This window comes from Leptosomus discolor, chromosome 6 (assembly GCF_034619465.1).
Source record: "Leptosomus discolor isolate bLepDis1 chromosome 6, bLepDis1.hap2, whole genome shotgun sequence".
NCBI lineage: Eukaryota > Metazoa > Chordata > Aves > Leptosomiformes > Leptosomidae > Leptosomus > Leptosomus discolor.
This window is the reverse complement of record NC_141396.1, coordinates 47164376-47183275: the sequence shown is the minus strand read 5'-3', so window position 1 is coordinate 47183275 and position 18900 is coordinate 47164376. Positions and strand designations below refer to the sequence as shown.

General features: G+C 38.3%; 1 protein-coding gene across 1 annotated transcript in view; it reads left to right on the top strand.

The window, feature by feature from the left end:
- Positions 1–16582, top strand: part of DNAJC1 (DnaJ heat shock protein family (Hsp40) member C1) — a 114700-nt gene extending 98118 nt beyond the window's left edge. The window contains exons 9-12 of the mRNA XM_086466712.1: positions 1092–1211; positions 14295–14343; positions 14835–15310; positions 16366–16582. Coding sequence (XP_086322838.1) covers positions 1092–1211; positions 14295–14343; positions 14835–15310; positions 16366–16434 — 714 coding nt within the window. The 3' untranslated portion in view covers positions 16435–16582. The remainder of the gene's footprint in view (positions 1–1091; positions 1212–14294; positions 14344–14834; positions 15311–16365) is intronic.
- Positions 16583–18900: the final 2318 nt, after the last annotated feature.

Below are 18900 nucleotides of genomic sequence, written 5' to 3'. Positions count from 1 at the left end.
CGTTAAGCTCGCAGTGCGGCAGGCGGATGTCAGTGCGGTTAGAGCACAGTGGGAGAATGACAGGCAGGATTAGTGTCAGGGAGAAGCTTTGCTGTAGTTGTGGAGATGGTCCCTGGGGTCACTCACCTCTGACTGTTGTTCTGTGCTGATGGCTCTGTAATGCAAACCGCTTGATATGCGCCAGTTCATTATCGGAAATGGTGATTAGGAGAGGTATGTCATAAAGAATTCCTCAAAAATAAATAAAATGGCAAACTACCGATGGTAACAAAGATACGGCGCTGTGGTCGTTGCCAAAGATGCTGCAAATGTCAAAGATGGTTACTGCGTCTTGCCCTCTGAGACAAGTGTGATTTCATGCCTTAAACTGTGATAATTGTCTCTTCCTTGCTGTGTTCGCTTTTATTTGGCTGTTATGAAGACAGGTTTGTTTAACAGATTGTAGTTAGAGCAAAACATTTTTGTATCTTTTGGTTATTGGGCGGTAGCAGCATCTGGTTTGCTTTTGTGGCATACTTGTGTTTGGGGGAGTGGGGAGGTGTTTAATAGTCTTAATGGAATATTAGAATCAACAGATTTCATTCCGGAATCATCCGAGAATGCTAAAACATAGGATGAGTACCGTGACAAAAAGTGAATGTAACTGTTCTGCTTTATTTAGAGACTTTTTTAAAAATGTAAAAATGAGCATGTCTTATCTTTGCTGAAAAATCTTACATGCAATTAAATAAATGTCTAAAACTTTTAAACTGTGATCTAATCTTTAATAAGAGTATTGTTGCTTTTTACCTTTACTGCTTTTTATAGTGTTATGTACACTGTATAAATGTTGATAGAAATTGAATGTGCTAGTGTGTACAGTATACAAAATGTGGGTTTTAAGCGTTAAGGATTTTTAGCGTCTTACTGTTGGTCTGTTGTTTTTATGCATTTTTGGCAACAGCACAGGGATATGGTACCCAGACTTGAAACTATTAATTTTATTTTTTTACATTATTTGATTAATTTGTTTGAAGTTTTTTTCAGTATATTACCTCACAAAAATATGTCCAATATCCCAGTGTAATGAATGTTTTACAAATGTTTTACAGGCACCTGAATGGACAGAGGAGGACCTCAGCCAGCTGACAAGAAGTATGGTTAAGTTCCCAGGGGGGACCCCAGGTCGATGGGAAAAGATTGCTCACGAATTGGGTCGATCAGTAGCAGATGTGAGTTCACTCAGATTTGCATTGTATAGAGAGTGACAAACCAGAACAAGACAGGCAGTGTAGAAGGCAGGCATATATGGGGGCCAACATTGTCTTTTGAGAGAGGCTACAATCCTTTTAGGACCTGGAAGTGAACCATTAACTAACTGTGCAAGAGGCAGATGTCAGGCAGTCTCTCCCTCCACAATTAACAGCTGTAACTGATCAGCTGGATGGGGGATTCTGGTGCTTACAGACTTGAGCTACTGTAACCCAATAACAGAAAAACAATGCGCTTTGGATTTTGTAGCAACCTCCTTTCACTGCAAGCAAATGTTTGTGTGACGTGGTTAAAGATTACATTTCTGTTTCAAGCCAGTCCTTAATAAATGTAAATGAGCTACTGGTGTTTAGACAGGTGGTTTCCATTAATTAATCTGAAATATCTGTACAAACTTTAAAACAAGTTATACATAGGATACTATTTCAGTCCCTTTTTCTGGATTATAGCATGGTTAATAATGATATTGTGTAAAATGATTAATATCCTTGTTAATACATATTTTATAGTATTGTACCAGATATCAAAGAAAGCTTGTACTTAGGGATTTTAAGTGTTATGATCTTAAAACCCTTAAGGGCTAGGCTGTAAAAGACTTTTCAAGCAATAGATCACTAGAACATGATGTTGTGTCTGCTGAGGACCATTTGAAGGCCCTTTCAGCCGACCCTATTTTATAGGCTCTGGAGAGGTTAATGAGAATAATGGTTAAATCTGTTGATGTACTTTTTGAGATTAGATGTTCTTTATTTGTTATATTTTCAGGAATTTATCTTAAACAATGGGTAACAAAGTCTCTGGCTACAATGAAACATAACCCGTTGTAGCTTTCTGGGCAATTTGTGTACTTCTTAAGTGGTTTGGTGGGGTTTTTTTTCCCCTGTTCATATAATCACAAAAAGATATTTTTACAAGTAATTTTTAAGGTTTTAATATGTCTATACAATTTATTACTCACATATACTAGAAAACAAGCCATTTGCATTCTTATTTTTGACCATCATGTATTATTTACAAATAAGTGGATGTAAGCAAGAAGTTACTAACCAGCTATGCAAATGAAACCAGGTCTTTTTTTGGTTATTCTGTTTAGTGTTGTTTATCATACTCCTTGAAGTATTCATACTACTGAAGTGGAGTGACATCATTAGAAAGACGCTACGTTTTACTAAGCAGATATTAACAGCAAAACTATTTCACAGGGCTTGGTAATATGCAGTGTGCATAGGAAAGATCTTTTGAGATTTTTGGAAAAACTGATTGGTTTTCTTGATACTGATAATACAGACATGCGAAATGGTTCCACCTACAGCCATCACGAAACTAACACTGTCTTAAGATTCCCTTTTGCACCTGTTTTCTGCTTTATTCCTTGATATAGGTGTAAAATATTCTTTATTAAGAATCCTTTGCAAAATATATTTGGCCACCATACTTGCACACATCCAGTACTGGAAAGAAAAAACAAAGCTTGCTTGCTTCTATCATTAGGTGAGAAGACCTGAGCAACATGCTGCTCTTTTCAGTGAACTGGAAAGAGAAATGAAAGAAAGGTGTATGTTCTAAGAGCTGTTATTTTCTTCTATGAAAAAAGGAATTTTCAGGGATTTTATGTGTGGAGAAAGGTCTGAGTGTAATCCTTTTTGCTTCTAGGGACCTCCAACTATATGATTAGTGTAAGTGTTCGCCACACAAGTTTTTACTTCTCTAAAAATTTCTAACTGCTGATAATGCTAGGTCAGCTTTCCTGACACAGACTACTTTATTAGAGTTTCTGCTGGTTTTATCATTGCATTGCAGAATTGCAGTGATTAGGTTTTAGGAGGAAGCAAACAAAAGTTTCCTGGAAACTCCTCTGGATCTCAAACTGTTGCTGCACCAGTATCTGAAATGTTGAAACTGGGAACTACTTCAGCTATATCCATTCAGCTGTTGAACAAGATGTATAGCTTATCCTTTATATTTGTTGAAGGTAACATAGAATAGCATCTAAATTTACAGCTTATTCTGCTTGGGCATCACCATAGTTGAATAAGAAATGTTAACACTAAAACTGCAGGGAAAAATTCTGGTTTTCTTGAACTTTTGGGCACAGAGAAAGAGATGTTTGCATTTGCTGCCTAAACCACTGTTCCTTCTTTCCACTGGGAGAGATGCGGGGAGATAGGTTTTGGTGTATGAGGCGCTGTTCTGAAATAGCTGGTGTAGCAGAGTTTGGGAATCCCTTGCTTACATCTAATTTAACATTAGTCAAGCAGAGAGTGTGTTATCTGGCAAATGCGCTAAAAAGAAAAACATTCAAGGGCGAATTTGAATTTGTTTTTTCTGACATTTTCTGTGACACAGGAAATACTTTTTAAAAACTTGAGCCTTGCTTGTTTCTTCTTCTCCTGTAAAATACCAAGAGCAATAAGGCTTGGTTTTCCTTTCACAGTTAGAGAACTACAGGAGAAAGGATTGACAAGGTACAGTGTGCTTGTTTCCATGTGATTTTAAGCATTCACACCCTTTTTAATAGTAGATGAGCTAAACAGGTGTTAATAAAAACAGTTCAAAGTAGTCCAGTCCAAAATGATCTCTCCATTGTTGCTTCTGTCTCAAAGCTTTCTTCCTCAGCAAAAAAAGGTTAGAAAAATGTCAATACTTTTTAAAGAATAAGCTGAAACTGTTCATGTGTAGCAGAAAAGCATCAGTGAAGTTCATTCCCTCTAACCACCCCAAAGAAATTCCTTTTATTTAAAAAGCAGTCTTAAACTGCTTCTTTTTTTAAAAAAGTAAATTCTGTTTTTACTTGAGAAGAATATTCTTGGCTTTGGAGAACTGTTCAGATTCATGGTGTTGTTTTAACTTAGTTTTGTGGCTTTATTTGTTTTGGAGGGGTTTTTAAATATATTTCTGAATTTTCATCCTGCCATTATGTTAATGAGTCTTGGAACAGTATGAAGCAAAGTTTCTAATGCTCGGAGTTTTAATACTGCTTTTTTCACATACAGAGAAGGCCCCAAAAGTTTGTGCGTCTGACTCTTTCCAGAGAGATTTGTTCAGCTTGGAAAATTCTTCTTTGATTTTGCTAGAATGTGACTTTGATACCCCAGAATCTGGCGAGCACATGTAAAATATGAGAAATAAGAGAAAGAACTGAAAGCGTATTGGAAGATGAGTAGAATTCAAAAAGGTCAGGACAAATTGGAAAAACTAGATGTAAAAAATACAGCAAAGTTAAACAGAAAATACGTGGAAGCACACACAGCAAGATGGTGATCAGGTTCACAAATAAAATATGCCAAACAACTGGCTAGGGGTAACTCTTAAACAGCAGGAGAAACATGGGAATTATCGGAGATAATGAGCTAGGTACAAGTCAACAAATAGCGACGTGAGAAAGGCAAGCATCTCACTGAGAACATACAAACAGGAGGATGGTAAATCTGTATCTACATCCTCAGTTTGTGTCTAGTTTTCAGGATTGTATTTAAACATGTGACTCAATATAAAGAGTTCAGATGAGAATAAAGGGAATAATAGGTCTCTGAGGTGTGAGCTACAAGGAAAGCTTTTGAGGGAATTTATGTTGTTGAACTGAAAGAAAATATGAATGGAGGGTGTAAGTATTCAACTACATAAAAAGAGAACTGTAGAGAGGAAGGGGCTTGTGCACAGTATTAGTTTTATAGGGCAAGAAGTAATTACCTCAAATTTTATCACAGACTGCGGAGTTAGAGATTGAGGGGCAAAGAATTACAATGGAGATGATAAAGCATTTGAATAAGCTGTTGTGGAGTCTCTATATTTGCAGGCCTTTAACAAAGACCTGCAAGAAGCATCATCAGTGTAGTGATTCTGCCTGAGGTTAGGTCCTTCTCTTCATATGGTCCATGATTAGACTAGCAAGTGCAAGCTATCTAGGAGGAAAGGAGGAAGAAACAAAACCGTCCCTACAATTGGAAGCATGTGTGAACTCATTTTTAAAAACATCAAATTAAAGCCAGATAGTCACCATAGTTGGTTAGTAATCGTTGCATATACCTTGGCTTGACTGTTCTTAAATTCAGTAATTCCTAACAAAGTGTTCTTTTAGTGTTTTTTTTTTTTTTTCTCTACTACTATTCAAATTGGAGTCTGGTAGACATTTAAGTTTGTCAATTGTCATTTCCCAAAATACCGCACAAATGAGGATTACTATAAGGCCCATTATAGGGATATGACTACCAGATTCCCCATCCAAACAGGTACATCTACTGCAGGCTACTAGGAGTGCCAGCCAAAATCCATCAATAAACGACTATGTCCATGCAGTAGTGCCCCTGAGCTCATTCAGCTCTACTGTTTCTATTTATGCTGCCTCATGTGATACCAGCATAAATATCTTTGCAACATATTCCTATGCTTTTCAGCTCAGAGCTGGGTTAAGCTTACAGCTGTGGTGCACACATACTGTCAGAAGACTTATTACTTTAACATTTGTCATGTTAAATATAGGATATGTTTATCTTGTCTCTGTTCAGGAAGACCTCTTTTAACAGCCAATGAATAATCAACCCAAAATAGATGAGGTGGTTGTGCTCATTTTATTGGTATGTTTAATTATTTAAATTGCTAATTGTCATTTTAGTATGTGCATATTGGGAATTCAGCAACCTTTTTCCATAAAGATGATTTTCAGCTGGCTTAGCAGTTGAATTCTTATTTTTTCACAACTGAAAGCTTCTACGAATTTTTAAGTCATTTTTATTGCAATTGGCTAGCATTATAAATTAGATTTTCAAGTATTTTGATTACAAAAGGGAAATGGAGTTCAGTTTACTCCAATCGGGATTCCTGCCTGCTGACCTGGTTACCTGTACCGTTGCTCTCTGTCATCCTCTAAACATCTGTTCTTTGACCCATTTTCCTTGCTGAATTTGTTGCTCCAGGGTTAGTTCTCATTCCTGCCCTCCAGTACTTAAGGAAATAATTGACCTTTTAAGACAAGGTAAAAAAGTTATGTTTGAATTTCCTAAGCACTGTGAACACCCTGTAACATACTACAAATAATGAATAGAATGGAGTTTCAAGACTACTATTTCTGCAAAAATTAGATTGTTTGATTTGATAAATACCAAGCCTTATGAAGTTCTATAATGATTGTCAGCTTTTGCTGAATTCAAAAATTGAGAAGAAGCACTTAGATGTGAAATTACAGAAGTATATTGTACTTGACAATACCTACCTTTATAGATAAAAAGTTTAAAAAAAAATTTGCAGAAAGGCATAAATTAATTTCAGTAACTACAAAGGATATTCAAATTGTAAAAATAACAGAGGAAGTAAAAGCTGTCTGGCATGCCAAACAGACTTTAATGTGATTATTTCGTACAGGTTTTTTAAGTTAAAGGCAAAGAAATCTCAGATTTCATACTTGTGAAGTAATATCATTCACTTGTCATACAGGATTTAGACTGACTCTGTTTGCTCTTGGAGTCACTAATCCCATGCATTTGTGTTGCAAAACCAGACTGATTGGGATTTGCTGCCTGTGTAGAAAAATGCTGAGGTAGACAGCAAAACCATAGACAGGTGGCTGTATTTGAGCAGACATTCTGAATTATCATGAAACCTGAAAGCGGGGTGGGGGGTGGGGGGGCTGGGGGCTTATTTTGTGGTATCTCTTGTATGTCCAAGGAGGAGTTTCAGCCTTTGAGTCCAACTGCGTGAGTCATAGTCATTGTACTTTATGTGCCATTCTAAAATAGATCTCTTATTTTTGACAAATGCAAGCTTATTGCCTTGCCAGCAAGAAAATATCTGTATGACAAATGATCCATATGTAAAAAGTTCATTATTAGTTGTTTTTGCTTCTGGAGGTTGTTCTCCTAAGTGTGTTTTACGTTTCATTTTGCATACTATGCCTGTGTTAACTCAGTTACTGTGCTCTCCAGTTGTGGTTATTCTGAAACATTCACCCTTAGCAGCTTGCATATATTTATGTAATCAATAGTTCTTCCAGTTGCTTATTGAAGTATAAAGACCTAGCTCTGGATCAAGGTCCAGAAGAGGTTGTGAATATCTAAGATGGGATTTAGATCGTATGTAGATCACGTAGATCCCTCAAACTGAGAGTGAAATCTTCGAAACACCTGTCTGATCCCACAGACACACCAGAATGTGTCTTTTGATACTCAGAGGGGAGGAAAAGGTGGTTGCCGTTTACAGTTCCCTCATTGTACAAAGTTTTCTTCTGTGCAGTCCTAGAGTTTTTATAGAATTGGGCAGCACAATGCATCTTATACCTAAATGCAAAACAGATTGATTTCCTTCTCATAAAGCGTGACCAGAGCATTCTTCTCACTTAGAGGAGAACGTTTTTTACAGAAGGCAGTGGGACACCAACTTCAAGTAGATGGCTTTTGGGTGGTCAAGCCAGTGATGCTGCAGCTTCAGAGTGGCTTGAATTAATGTAATGTCCCACATACATCGTGGTGAGCTGGGCTTGAATTCCATTGCAGAATTTAAATCTTCTGACTCTTGGGAAAGGTAATGCATTTTTCATTAACGGTCATGAAACAAGATGTCCAAGCAGTTGTTGCAATGGGCATTTGAGCCAAACTCTTCTCTGACATGAGTGCCCATAGTATTGAGATAAAGACTTTCAAACATGGATTTTTAACTGAAGAAAGAAAAAAAAAAAAAAAAAAGCAGCATAGCATGAAGTCTTCAACATCATGACAATTCTAGTTGCTGAGTTCATCCTCTTTCTGTGTCTTGAAAAAAGGAGCAATCCTTCTGCTGCTTTAAATTAACAATTTCGGCACTTAAACTGGAGAGAGGCTAGTGTGTGTTCTACATCTGGTGATTTAGTCCACATTTTAAACTGCCTTATAATTAAACCTACAGTTGTTTTAGGGTAGCTACCTCTTCTCTGTCTGCTGTGGCAAAGTTCAGAATCACACACTGCTTCAAAGTCCCTAAGAAAACTGTACTGTTGCTGGCCACAACCAGTTAGTCTAAGCAAATTTAGTTAAATTTGTAACGTGTTTCTTAGTTCTTTCAAGAATAAAAGCACATTGTCCTTAAAATACTCATTTGCTGTGTTAGCATTAAATTCAACGTGTAATTTATACTGTGAATGAAGACTAGTTATGTTACATACTTTTGGGAAAGTCAGTAACAATCTACTAAGCAAACTGTTATAACTACTGCCGAAACAAAGGTGCACCTTCTGATTTGAAATACTTCAAGAGATCTAGTAAGTTGCAAATTAGGATACCTGCAAAAATGGAGAATGATTTGGCTTGGTGCTTCAGTATTTGAAGTTTCACCAGTCTGTTAACACTGGAAGACAATTTTAGCAGCCCTTTTAGCATATGTGAGGGAAGGCAGTTTATAAAGCAACAGATTTTGAGTCTGCTACGTGAATATAAAGAAATGGGTCATTATTGTTGTCTGACTTGAGTCAAACAGTTTGATACAACAGTGGTTGCTATGAAAAAGCTATTTAGGTCTGGACTGGAAGAACAACTCAGTGCAGCAGGCAGTATTTTGGTTATAAGAGGAAGACTTCAAATTTGGCAATTTATTCTGTGTTGTTCTGGAAGGGTAGATCTGCAAAAAACTACTACTTTGACAAAGCCGGGAAGGCATTAACATCCTTCTGTGTCTGGTTTTCCTTTATGAGGAAAATGTGATTATAACTCAAATTAGTCTCAGAGATTCAAAAAATTCCTCATTGCTACATATTAGCCTCAACTACTCACAGGCTGGCTCCACATTATTTTTTTCCGTAATTCCCCAGATCTTGGCATTTTTGCACAACATAACTAGACAGAGAACATGCAGGCAGATAACAACTAGGTGAACAGAACACATTTGGGTCAGCAAATTTCTGATAGTTGATGCTGAGAAACTGTGGCAACTTTAGTAAATATATAGAGAACTTTTGCTCAGAAAGATGCTAGGAGTAGTAAACATTTTTTTCAGAACCTCCAGTTTTCAGTAGCACAATAACACATTATCGTTCCTTGCCAGAAGGTTATATACATTTGGGAAGCCAAGTGACGTGGGTTATTTCTTCCTCTACAAACCCTACATTATTTTCTCAGAATGTTGTCAGAACCCGAGAAGTTTGTCCTTCTGTAATTATCTAATGCAATCCTAATCAAAGTAGTATCTTATTCAGAGAAGGAAGGTAGATCGTTGCCCACAGAAGATTGCCAGGAAATCTGCAAAAATAGCAGAGCCTTCAAAGCCCCGGTGGTGTGTGCCCTGTGAAGCTGGGCAGGTCATGGTGCTGGAGGGGTCAGCTGAAGGGATGAGCTGGTGGCTGCTGCTGTGGAATGGAGAATTGCTCTTCATCTTCTGCCAAAGGGCTGTTTCTCTCTGTTTAGCATCAGTAGGATCGCTGTACCTGACTTTACAGAGTTTTCCCTCTAGGTCTGGCACAATTTTGTGCTTTTTTTATGCCTGCCTTCTCTGCAGGATGAAAAGTAGCCTCTCATTCATGTGATACAGCAAAATTCGCTTTTGCCTGTGCTACCGAGAGTCTTTTAAGCTGACACTGAATAATATTTTTTTTTCTCTCCCATATATCTCTGAATATTGAATCTCATCGATTGTCCCATCTGAAAGAGGTGGCAGGTGTCCAGGGTAACAAGAGATTTTAACATCTGGATGGTCATGATGAAGAATGTTTTTACTGCCAGGTGTCTTGTTGAGTAGCAGCTAGTGTTGTGATCTGGACTAATTGTCAGGAGTACAGGAGGAAACTAGCTCTCTCTGGCTTTCATCGCATAAAATCATCCCATTAATCCCACTTGCTTTCAATAAAATCTTTTTGTAGCTGAAAAGCTATTGAAACTGAATTCAGGAGGGAGTTCTCAGAAGCAAACTGTTCCTGTGGCTTCTTTCTGTAGGTCCCGTAGTAAGAGGGTTTGATTTCTACTTCAGCAATTTGATTGCTTGCATCCAGCATTATTTAATGTTTTTTTGGTCATCTTTCTCTGTCTAAGAAAATCTGTTTCACTGTGCATGTGGTTACCTGACTTTGTGTGTGACTTCTGTTATCCCTGCTGCGCTACAGGGATGCCCTAGGTTATTTGGGCATAGAAACAGCAATGTTTGAAGTTGAGTCCTATAAAATAATGCAGTGTGTCTGTTCAGCAGTACAAATACTTGCAGGAATATGAGATCTGCCCTCTTCTGTTTTAAATCAATTTCACAGTCTTGATCCTTATTATTTAAGGTGTCCCCAGATCCAGGATCTCTTGAGGGCTGGCTAATGCTCTGCTGAAAGCTGTTGTCAGTAACAGCAGGCTTTTAGCACAAGTTTCCACAGTCATGATAAAACTCATAATTTAATATACGTGGAAACTGTAATTTTAAAGCATTATTCAGGAACAGTCAACAATAATAACTAGAAGAGTAATTCCGCAACTGCTTCATACTTTGAATAACAGTATTTACAAGTATGTGGTCTGTTACCTAATGAAAAACTAATATTGTAAGCAAGCTATGATAAGAAATTGAGTAGAGAAAGCAATGGAGCAACTTCTGTTGTGCAGCTTAGTGATTTTTTTTTTTTTTTTTTAATCACTATTAAGAACTAGCTAGTAGATTACACTACTCACCACTGGAGAGGAAATTTAAATTGATCTTACGGATGTCAGAAAGCATGGAGGAACTGGCAAAGAGTCTGCAAATTTGAGTGGCAAAAGCAATGATTAAACTCAAACAGATCAAACTGAAATACAATTTCATATGTTCCATAGGTTGGATTCCTAATAATCCTCAGTAGTTTAATACTGACAAGTTATGATTCTTGCCCTGTGTCAGCACCTTTAACAGCAATGACATTTGAAGCGGATGGACAAATAAATCTTCGGTCTAAATAAGTGATACCTGAACTCTAAGTGAACAGAGCTGGAGTAAACATGAACCATACATAGCACCTGGAAAAGGACTTGCAAAATCATCTGTATGAAGAAGAAAGCTGGCCAAAAGAGAATAGACAAATAATCTTCTTGTGTAACCTGTGAATGATAATAGTAAAGCTGTAAGAAGCTTGATGAGTTGTCAAGCTTGTATCAACTGAAGGTGCTTGTTCCGCGTTTGGAATTGTAGATTTTCAGTATCTAAGCCATACACAGAGTTATTTCCAGCTTACCTGGTGAATGTTCAAATTGAAAGTCCATCAAAATATGGACAGATAGCATAATGCCCTCAAAAGAGAAAGTCTTGGAAAAACTAGCTGCGATAAATGGAGTAACTTACTGCAAATGCTCCGTCTGGGTTCACTGAGTCGTCATGGTTAAAGTTATCCGAAATAAGATAACCTCTGGCAAGCCTGTTACTTCTGAACTTCTTGCATGTAGGGGAAAATGTGAAATGCCATTAGTATCTAGGAATAAACCAAAATCCTTCACTGTTGTAGTGGAGAGGGCTTGTTTAGATTCCAATTCAATTAAATGCAATATGCAGCAAAATTTATATCCATGATGGGATACCTACACTAACCTAATCTGGGAATGTCTGTCTTGTAAACGAAACTTGAATCCAGCATATTGATTTGCGCCAGTTCCCATGCAAAGTTTGTTGCATGTGTAGTCTCAGTCTGAAAGATAAAATGGTAACTGCCAACCTCCAAAAACATCAACGTTCAATGCAGAGAAAAGTGAACGTTGGCATTGAGGCAGCAGCTCGGTATACCTGTCTTTGTCTTTGCTTGCAATTTATTCTTTATTATTTTGTTCAGGGAATCTTTTTTTCTCTCTCTTTCCTGCCTTCTTGGCCTTATGAGTAGGCTGTAAACCTTTGAAAGCAGTACTTTAAAAATAGCAAAATGGTTTAGAAACAGTTTTCTGGAATACGTGAACATAGATAGATAATGCACTGTCACATTCGCAGCGAATCCACTGCATCATTACAATAAGCTCTAAGGGAGCAGCTACTTGTCTGCATGACAAGTTCTTCTCACGCTTTTCAAAATAATCTGTTATAATCTGGTTTATATAACAATTTCTGTTTAAGAGATGCAGAGCAGGACACCGCTGAGGACCCATTCTGTTCAGCAGTCAAGAATGGATTCCCCTCCACTCAGCCTTTTAAAGCATTGGCTCTCTGCGGACACTGGGCTAATAATGCAAATGGAGCATGAACATTTTAATTTGGATCATTTTAGACTATGAACTCTTCAAGGAAGACAATTTCTATTAGCGGATCACCGGTTTCAAGGAGGATCCATCCTGTTGTTTCAAAGTCAGGATCACACATATCACAGACAGAACTGTTAGTGCTACTTAAAACTGTCTGTGTTGGTGTTCCGAGATTTCTCTTTGAATGGTTAAAACTTTCTCATACTGCAGCAGTAGAAACTGGAGTTTCCTATGCCAGATGTTTACCTCTGGATAAAGTATTTGGTTAGAGTTGAGATTTTCTTGTTCACTGAGCTTTCATTTAAACTTAACCATCCCAGAAAAGGAGGCTTAACTTACAGGGAAGATAGGCAACTTTCCCTTGACGAGTCTTGCTGTCATTTCGTTAAGGAGATCCAGCACTTGCTGATTTTTAAAGCTAAAAGTCTTGCAATTTCATGGACAGAAAGGGAGGTGGGAGGAACCAAACAGGCTAGTTGAGAAGCAGATGGTACCAAAGTATTTTAACTGACTTTTAACTCATAACTACTCACTTATGAGTCTTGTCACAGAACAAAAATAATGAATTCTTACACTTTCTTTTTCTTCCAGCAAATAGCTGTACAGCCCCCCAGCAGGTTTGCTCTCCGGTGCTGCTCTGCGTAGAGGATAATTGCTGCTGTTGACATGAGTTAGCTAAAACGGCAGAGGTCTATGCTGGGGCTCTGAAGGCCTGAATGATTCAGATTGTGGGTAAATATGATCCCACATGGAGGAATTTCTGACTTCAGGCGATGTGGGTTTTATTTTTGCTCTGGGCAGCACATTACCAAGTGCCTTACGCTAAACGGACGTTAACATCTGAAGTCCCAGGTTCACACAGCAGGAAGCGCAGGTCACCCATCCCAGGTAGCGTCGGTTCTGAGTCAGCACGTTGCCTGTTTACATTTTATTTGATTTGGGTGGCTCAGACTACTTGATTTCAATTTCTAGCTTTTTCACAAAGACCTCATGTTCAAAAAAACTAAAACTGAAATCTCGTAGTCATAAAACATTTTCAGTGATTAGGAAGTGTGTATATTTCTTTGAGTACTACCTTTTAAGATGCTTTTATGTGGTACTTGGATTTTGGACTGTAGATCATTTGGTTTAACACAGATGCTAAGTGATTAAAAGGATCTTAACTTTAAATGAAGCCTGTTGTCTTTGTTATCTATTGTGAGGCCCAGAAATTTGGGATGGGGAAGCTCCTTGTTGTGGGTGGGGAGAAAGCCTGTTTGTTTCCTTACTTGAGTAAAAATGAAAATGATAAATCTGGTGTTACTTTTCTCCCAGCACACGGGTTTTGATAGACATGGAGAGTTTGGAGCAGGCAGCTCTCCATCCTCTGAATTCTCAGTAATTAACTTTTTTGCTGAAATATCAGAACTTAGGAGGTGTCTTTGCTGATCTTTGGCAGTCGAACTGTTAGGTTTTATTTTGGGACTGAATGCCTGTCCATTAGCGTGCTTCATCATCTGGACGTACGTGGGTTATTTTGTTCTTTTGTTCAGTGTTGAGAAACTAATATAGAGAGCGTAACTCACTTGTTCCCTTTTTCCCCTCTCTCCTTGTGGTGTTTTAGCAAATTAGGGTTTAACGATGAAAGAAAATAAAATTCGAACAGTAACTGTCATGTATTACGGTGATAGCAATAGAAATGTATAGCACTGCGTACATTATTTTAATAAGCTAGGAGTGTTCTAGAAAGGACAAAGTCTAGAGTTATTTTTGCCAGTTTGGATCCATATGTAAACAAAGGCAGCAGCAGAACATCAGCCTTGCTGTATTTAATGTACATTCAGTGTTGGTATTTCACAGTAAGCTACTGATGAATTCTTCAGTAGCCCCAAAAATGTAATTTTTTTTAATAGTCCTTTTTTTGTTGTTTTCATGCAGGTTACCATGAAAGCCAAACAGATGAAGGATTCTGTTACACATACACCAGGTGTGTGCTACCAGATCTCCACTGATGCCTGTAAAAATCACTGTAATGGGATTCTAGCTCTGCAAGGACAAGGGCATTTTGTACCTTTCAGAGTGTTTTGCAGAGACTGCTGCAACTTTGCTTTACTTTGAGCAAAGAGACAAGCTGATGGGTGTTCTGAGGGAATGTTTCCCTTTAGCTACATCCTCCCAGCCTTTCTTAATTTATTGTGGGTTTTGTTCGTTTATTCAGGCTGTTCTGTTCTGTTTGTTTGTGTCACTGTGGTAATTTACTGGTACTTCACATATACCAGGTAAGGTCATAATGGGCAAGTTCATTGCTTCATAACAAATACCTCGATTACTCAATAAGCATTTTCCTTAAGCTCTTAATCCAGAAGAGCTTTTTCTCCTCTCTGCACTGTTCTGGGTACCTTTTATTTGTGGGCAGTTCCCTGCTTGTTTGTGGTTTGTTTTATTTTTTTGGAAGTGTAACAACAATGCTTCCTACAGGTATCATTAGGCTCTCTGAGCTTAAAACACTGGCCCAGAATTCCACGAACGTCAAAGTCAATGTGAATTTGCCGGACCACATAATCACTCAGCGAGAAAGGGAGGAGGAAGAGGAGGAGGGGAACTATGATCGTATCCCAGAGCAGGTGGATGTCCAAGTAGATCAAAAGGAGACCACAGTGAGTGAAACTAGACACCGCAAGCGAAAAATTGTCAAAGCACCTGAAATGGCTCAACCAGCAATGAAAGAGGTACCAGAAGAGAAAGGCAGAGGAAGACGCCAGAAAGATTTTGATAACACCGAGCAAGAGGAAGAGAGTGATGATGAGAGCAGAAAGAGAGAGAAAAGCCGTGCCCCAGAAGAGCTGTGGACTCAAAATCAACAGAAACTTCTTGAAACGGCCTTGCAGCAGTATCCAAAGGGAACATCGGATCGCTGGGATAAAATAGCAAAGTATGTTCCTGGAAAAAGCAAGGTATGCTTAGGGTTTGTTTGAACTGTAGTATAAATTGAGGGGAAACGTATTTTTTACCAATTTGTGATTATTTTAAGAACTGATGGTCCCTGCAGAAGGTGAAGGTTTTTACTTGGCCTATCAGTCCAGACATAACTGACCTAAAGAGCGTCACTATCATGTTTGTTGGTTTTATTTAAAATGCCTTTTTATTTAATTTGGTTTGTTTGACCTGTTACAGAAGATGTTGAAATACCTCCAGTTTCATTTAAAACACCTACATCTCCTCTGCCTTTCAGATCTTCCATTGCAGGACAAATTAGATTTTAAAACAAATTTTGATTCAAAGTTAGTAACCAAATGTGGTGAGCCACTTTGCTTACACTTTTACAATACCTTTCTCAACCCATCTCAATGAACAAACAAAATAAGTAATCCATCTCCAAGTGTTAAATGCTCAATAATCAATCTAATGTTCTTTTTGTAAGTATAATCTTTTTAAAATAGTGTTGTCATTGATGTAGTTGGTCTGTGCTAGATTTTGTAATAGTTGTGATAGTTTGCTTGCTTCAGTCATTGTAGCTGCAGAAAAATCGTTTTATTTGTGCCAAACACAGTGTGAGAGCAGGAAGCGCAGGTGGGGGATTTGAGGGTTTCTGTGGCTCTGGAGCTCTTCAGCAGTATCTGGTGTCGGGAGGAGCTGTGTTAGTGACCGTAAAGGCTTGCCTTAACCGACCTGCAGCGTGGCTCCCACAGAGTAACAGTTCTGAAATAGATCTTACAGTGCGACTGTTTAATAACTGCTTTTACAGTCGTTGTCAGGAAGTACGAGGCAACTCTCCTTGGGTTCGTGTGCTCTTTAAAGAGAGAAATGTAAATTGCAAGTTCATTTTTCTAATCCGTTCTTCACTAGATGTAGATTCTCCTTCTGAAATTTAGTGTGAAACTTTAAAAAAGGACCCCCCGAAACCCCACACAACCCCAGAACCTAGCTCTTCCTCTAGAATGAGGTAGCATGTATAGAGTTACAGCAATACTAAAATGCCAAACTTTAACACTTCTGTTTTTCCTTTTAGGAGGAGTGTATAGCAAGATACAAGTTGCTTGTTGAACTGGTACAAAAGAAAAAAATGGCTAAAAGCTGAATGTTCTGAGCAGAAGACATGTAGCTCATCTTTGTCAAAATGGGGTTTTAAATCTCACATGCAGGAAAACTGCATTTTTGTACCTCAGTATTTCTATACGTCATGTGCCTTAGTAAAAGAAAACATTAATAAATCTTATGCCATCTTACCTGTTCTGTGTTGAAGAATGAAGGTGTGTCTTTGTTGGAGAGCTGCTTGTGTGGACGTGTGCTTAACTAGGTCTTAAAAATTAGTGGACCTTCAGGAAAACCCACACTGATAATTGCACACTGGAACTGGTAGGTTTACAGCCAATGAATATGCAGAATGTAAAGAATTTATATTTGTTTTGAGAGAGAGAATTGATCTGAAACTGTTAGGCAAGCACAAGAATAATGTAACTCTGCACTCAAAAAATATATATTTCTTCCTTGCAGCTATAAATCCCAGACCGTATGGTTGTAGGCGTGTCTGCTGCTATGTGAGGTGTCTGGTCATTCTAACGGTATTTTGAAATAAGCTGTATTTCTATCCTTAACTTCCCACCTACATTTATATGCACCTGCAATCTAATACTTTTTTACCAGCCCTGCAGACTAATGCACAGTGATTCCTGATAGTGCTGTTAATTTGGTAAAGTCGAAATTGGTTAGAACATTAAAGGCTTTAATTTTTTAATTAGAAACTAAGATATATAAGGCATATACTTCATGACCAGTTTTTAAGTACAGAATAGGACTTTGGCTAAGAGTTCTCATATTTGGGGGGAGGGGGTTGTATACCATGGATACAATAGTTTGATTTTCTACTTGAACAACAGGTAACAAGGGTTATTGTTCCTTACTTGCTATTTTGCTTTTCATCATTTTGGAAAAGTACAAAGCTTGAAATGCTGGAAAAAAGGGTACTTACTTAATGGGCTGTAAATTATACCAGTAAATCAGAGCAGTGATCACAGTCTTTGCAAGAAACATTAAGGACTCGCATTCTTTGAAGTATTATTTACCACTCGAAATCTGATTTAATACCAGGATTCTAGTTAAGTTTTTGAGCTTTAATTCAGAATTAAAATGAAAAATCAGAGGACCGCATATCTGAACTAATTGGAACTTGGTGGCTGAAAATCTCCATTAACTTTCAGCCATTTACACTGTTCGTTTTCCCCAGTAACTATTTGCCCGTTGCGTTGCTTCTGATAGATGAGCATTTCACAAAATTTCATCCCATTCCCATAAAACGTAAAGGGAGAAGTATTTAGGGAAGATAAGTGTTCCACATACCTTCCTTTACCTGTTGAAGCTGCTTTTTCCTTTGGGGAGAGGGGATGTCATGTATTAAAAAAATTATTCTTAGTCAGTAGAAGTAATGGTATTATGGGAACTTTACTAGACACAAAATAATGCATCTAAATTTTGTTTCAGAGAAAATTTCACTGGGTAACTGTGTTGGAAACTAAACATATTTAGACACTGCTGTGATCTGTGTGTGCCAATTGATCAAACAGGAATTCTGTGCTACTAATGCACCTATGAAGGAGGAGTCTTAAGTGAGATCAAGTGAGGTATTTTCAAGAGGTATCAGGAAATCTTAACTTGATTAGTCATCCAGAACACTCAAGACAGCTGACTCGAACTGTAAAGCAAGGTGATTGAAATGGCTACAAAGAAAAGCTGCTAAACTGTTAGGTGACTTGGTGTTGCACTGATAGGGCTGGGGTGGAAGAACACGAGTGAATGGAGATGTGTTGTTCATGAAAAAAAATAGACGTAATTGGAATATTTCTGCTGTTATAAAAGAAGGCGGCAAGTCAGGGGAGAGGCTAGCCTGTGAGGATAAGAGTCATCTTTCCTTTCCACTCTGGGTTTATAAGACTTCACCTGGACTGGTGTGCCCAGTTCGGTGTATCGCCCTTCAGGGAAAATATAGACCATCCAGAAGAGGCAAAGAGAATGAGACAGAGTCTGGAAAAGCCTGATTTGCTAGGGAGCACAGAAGGCATTGTTGGTATTTGCTCTACGAGAAAGAGAGACAGAGAGACAGAGAGAGAGAGAGAGAGAGAGAGAGAGAGAGAGAAGGAGAGAGAGAGAGAGAGACAGAGAGAGAGAGAGAGAGACAGAGAGAGAGAGAGAGACAGAGGAGAGAGAGGGAGAGAGAGAGAGACAGAGACGAGAGAGAGACAGAGAGAGAGAGACAAGAGAGAGAGAGACAGAGAGAGAGAGACAGAGAGAGAGAGACAGAGAGGAGAGACAGAGAGAGAGAGACAGAGAGAGAGAGACAGAGAGAGAGAGAGACAGAGAGAGACAGAGAGAGAAGACAGAGAGAGAGAGACGACAGAGAGAGAGAGAGACAGAGAGAGAGAGAGACAGAGAGAGAGAGAGACAGAGAGAGAGAGAGACAGAGAGAGAGAGAGACAGAGAGAGAGAGAGAGAGAGAGACAGAGAGAGAGAGAGAAGACAGAGAGAGAGAGAGAGACAGAGAGAGAGAGAA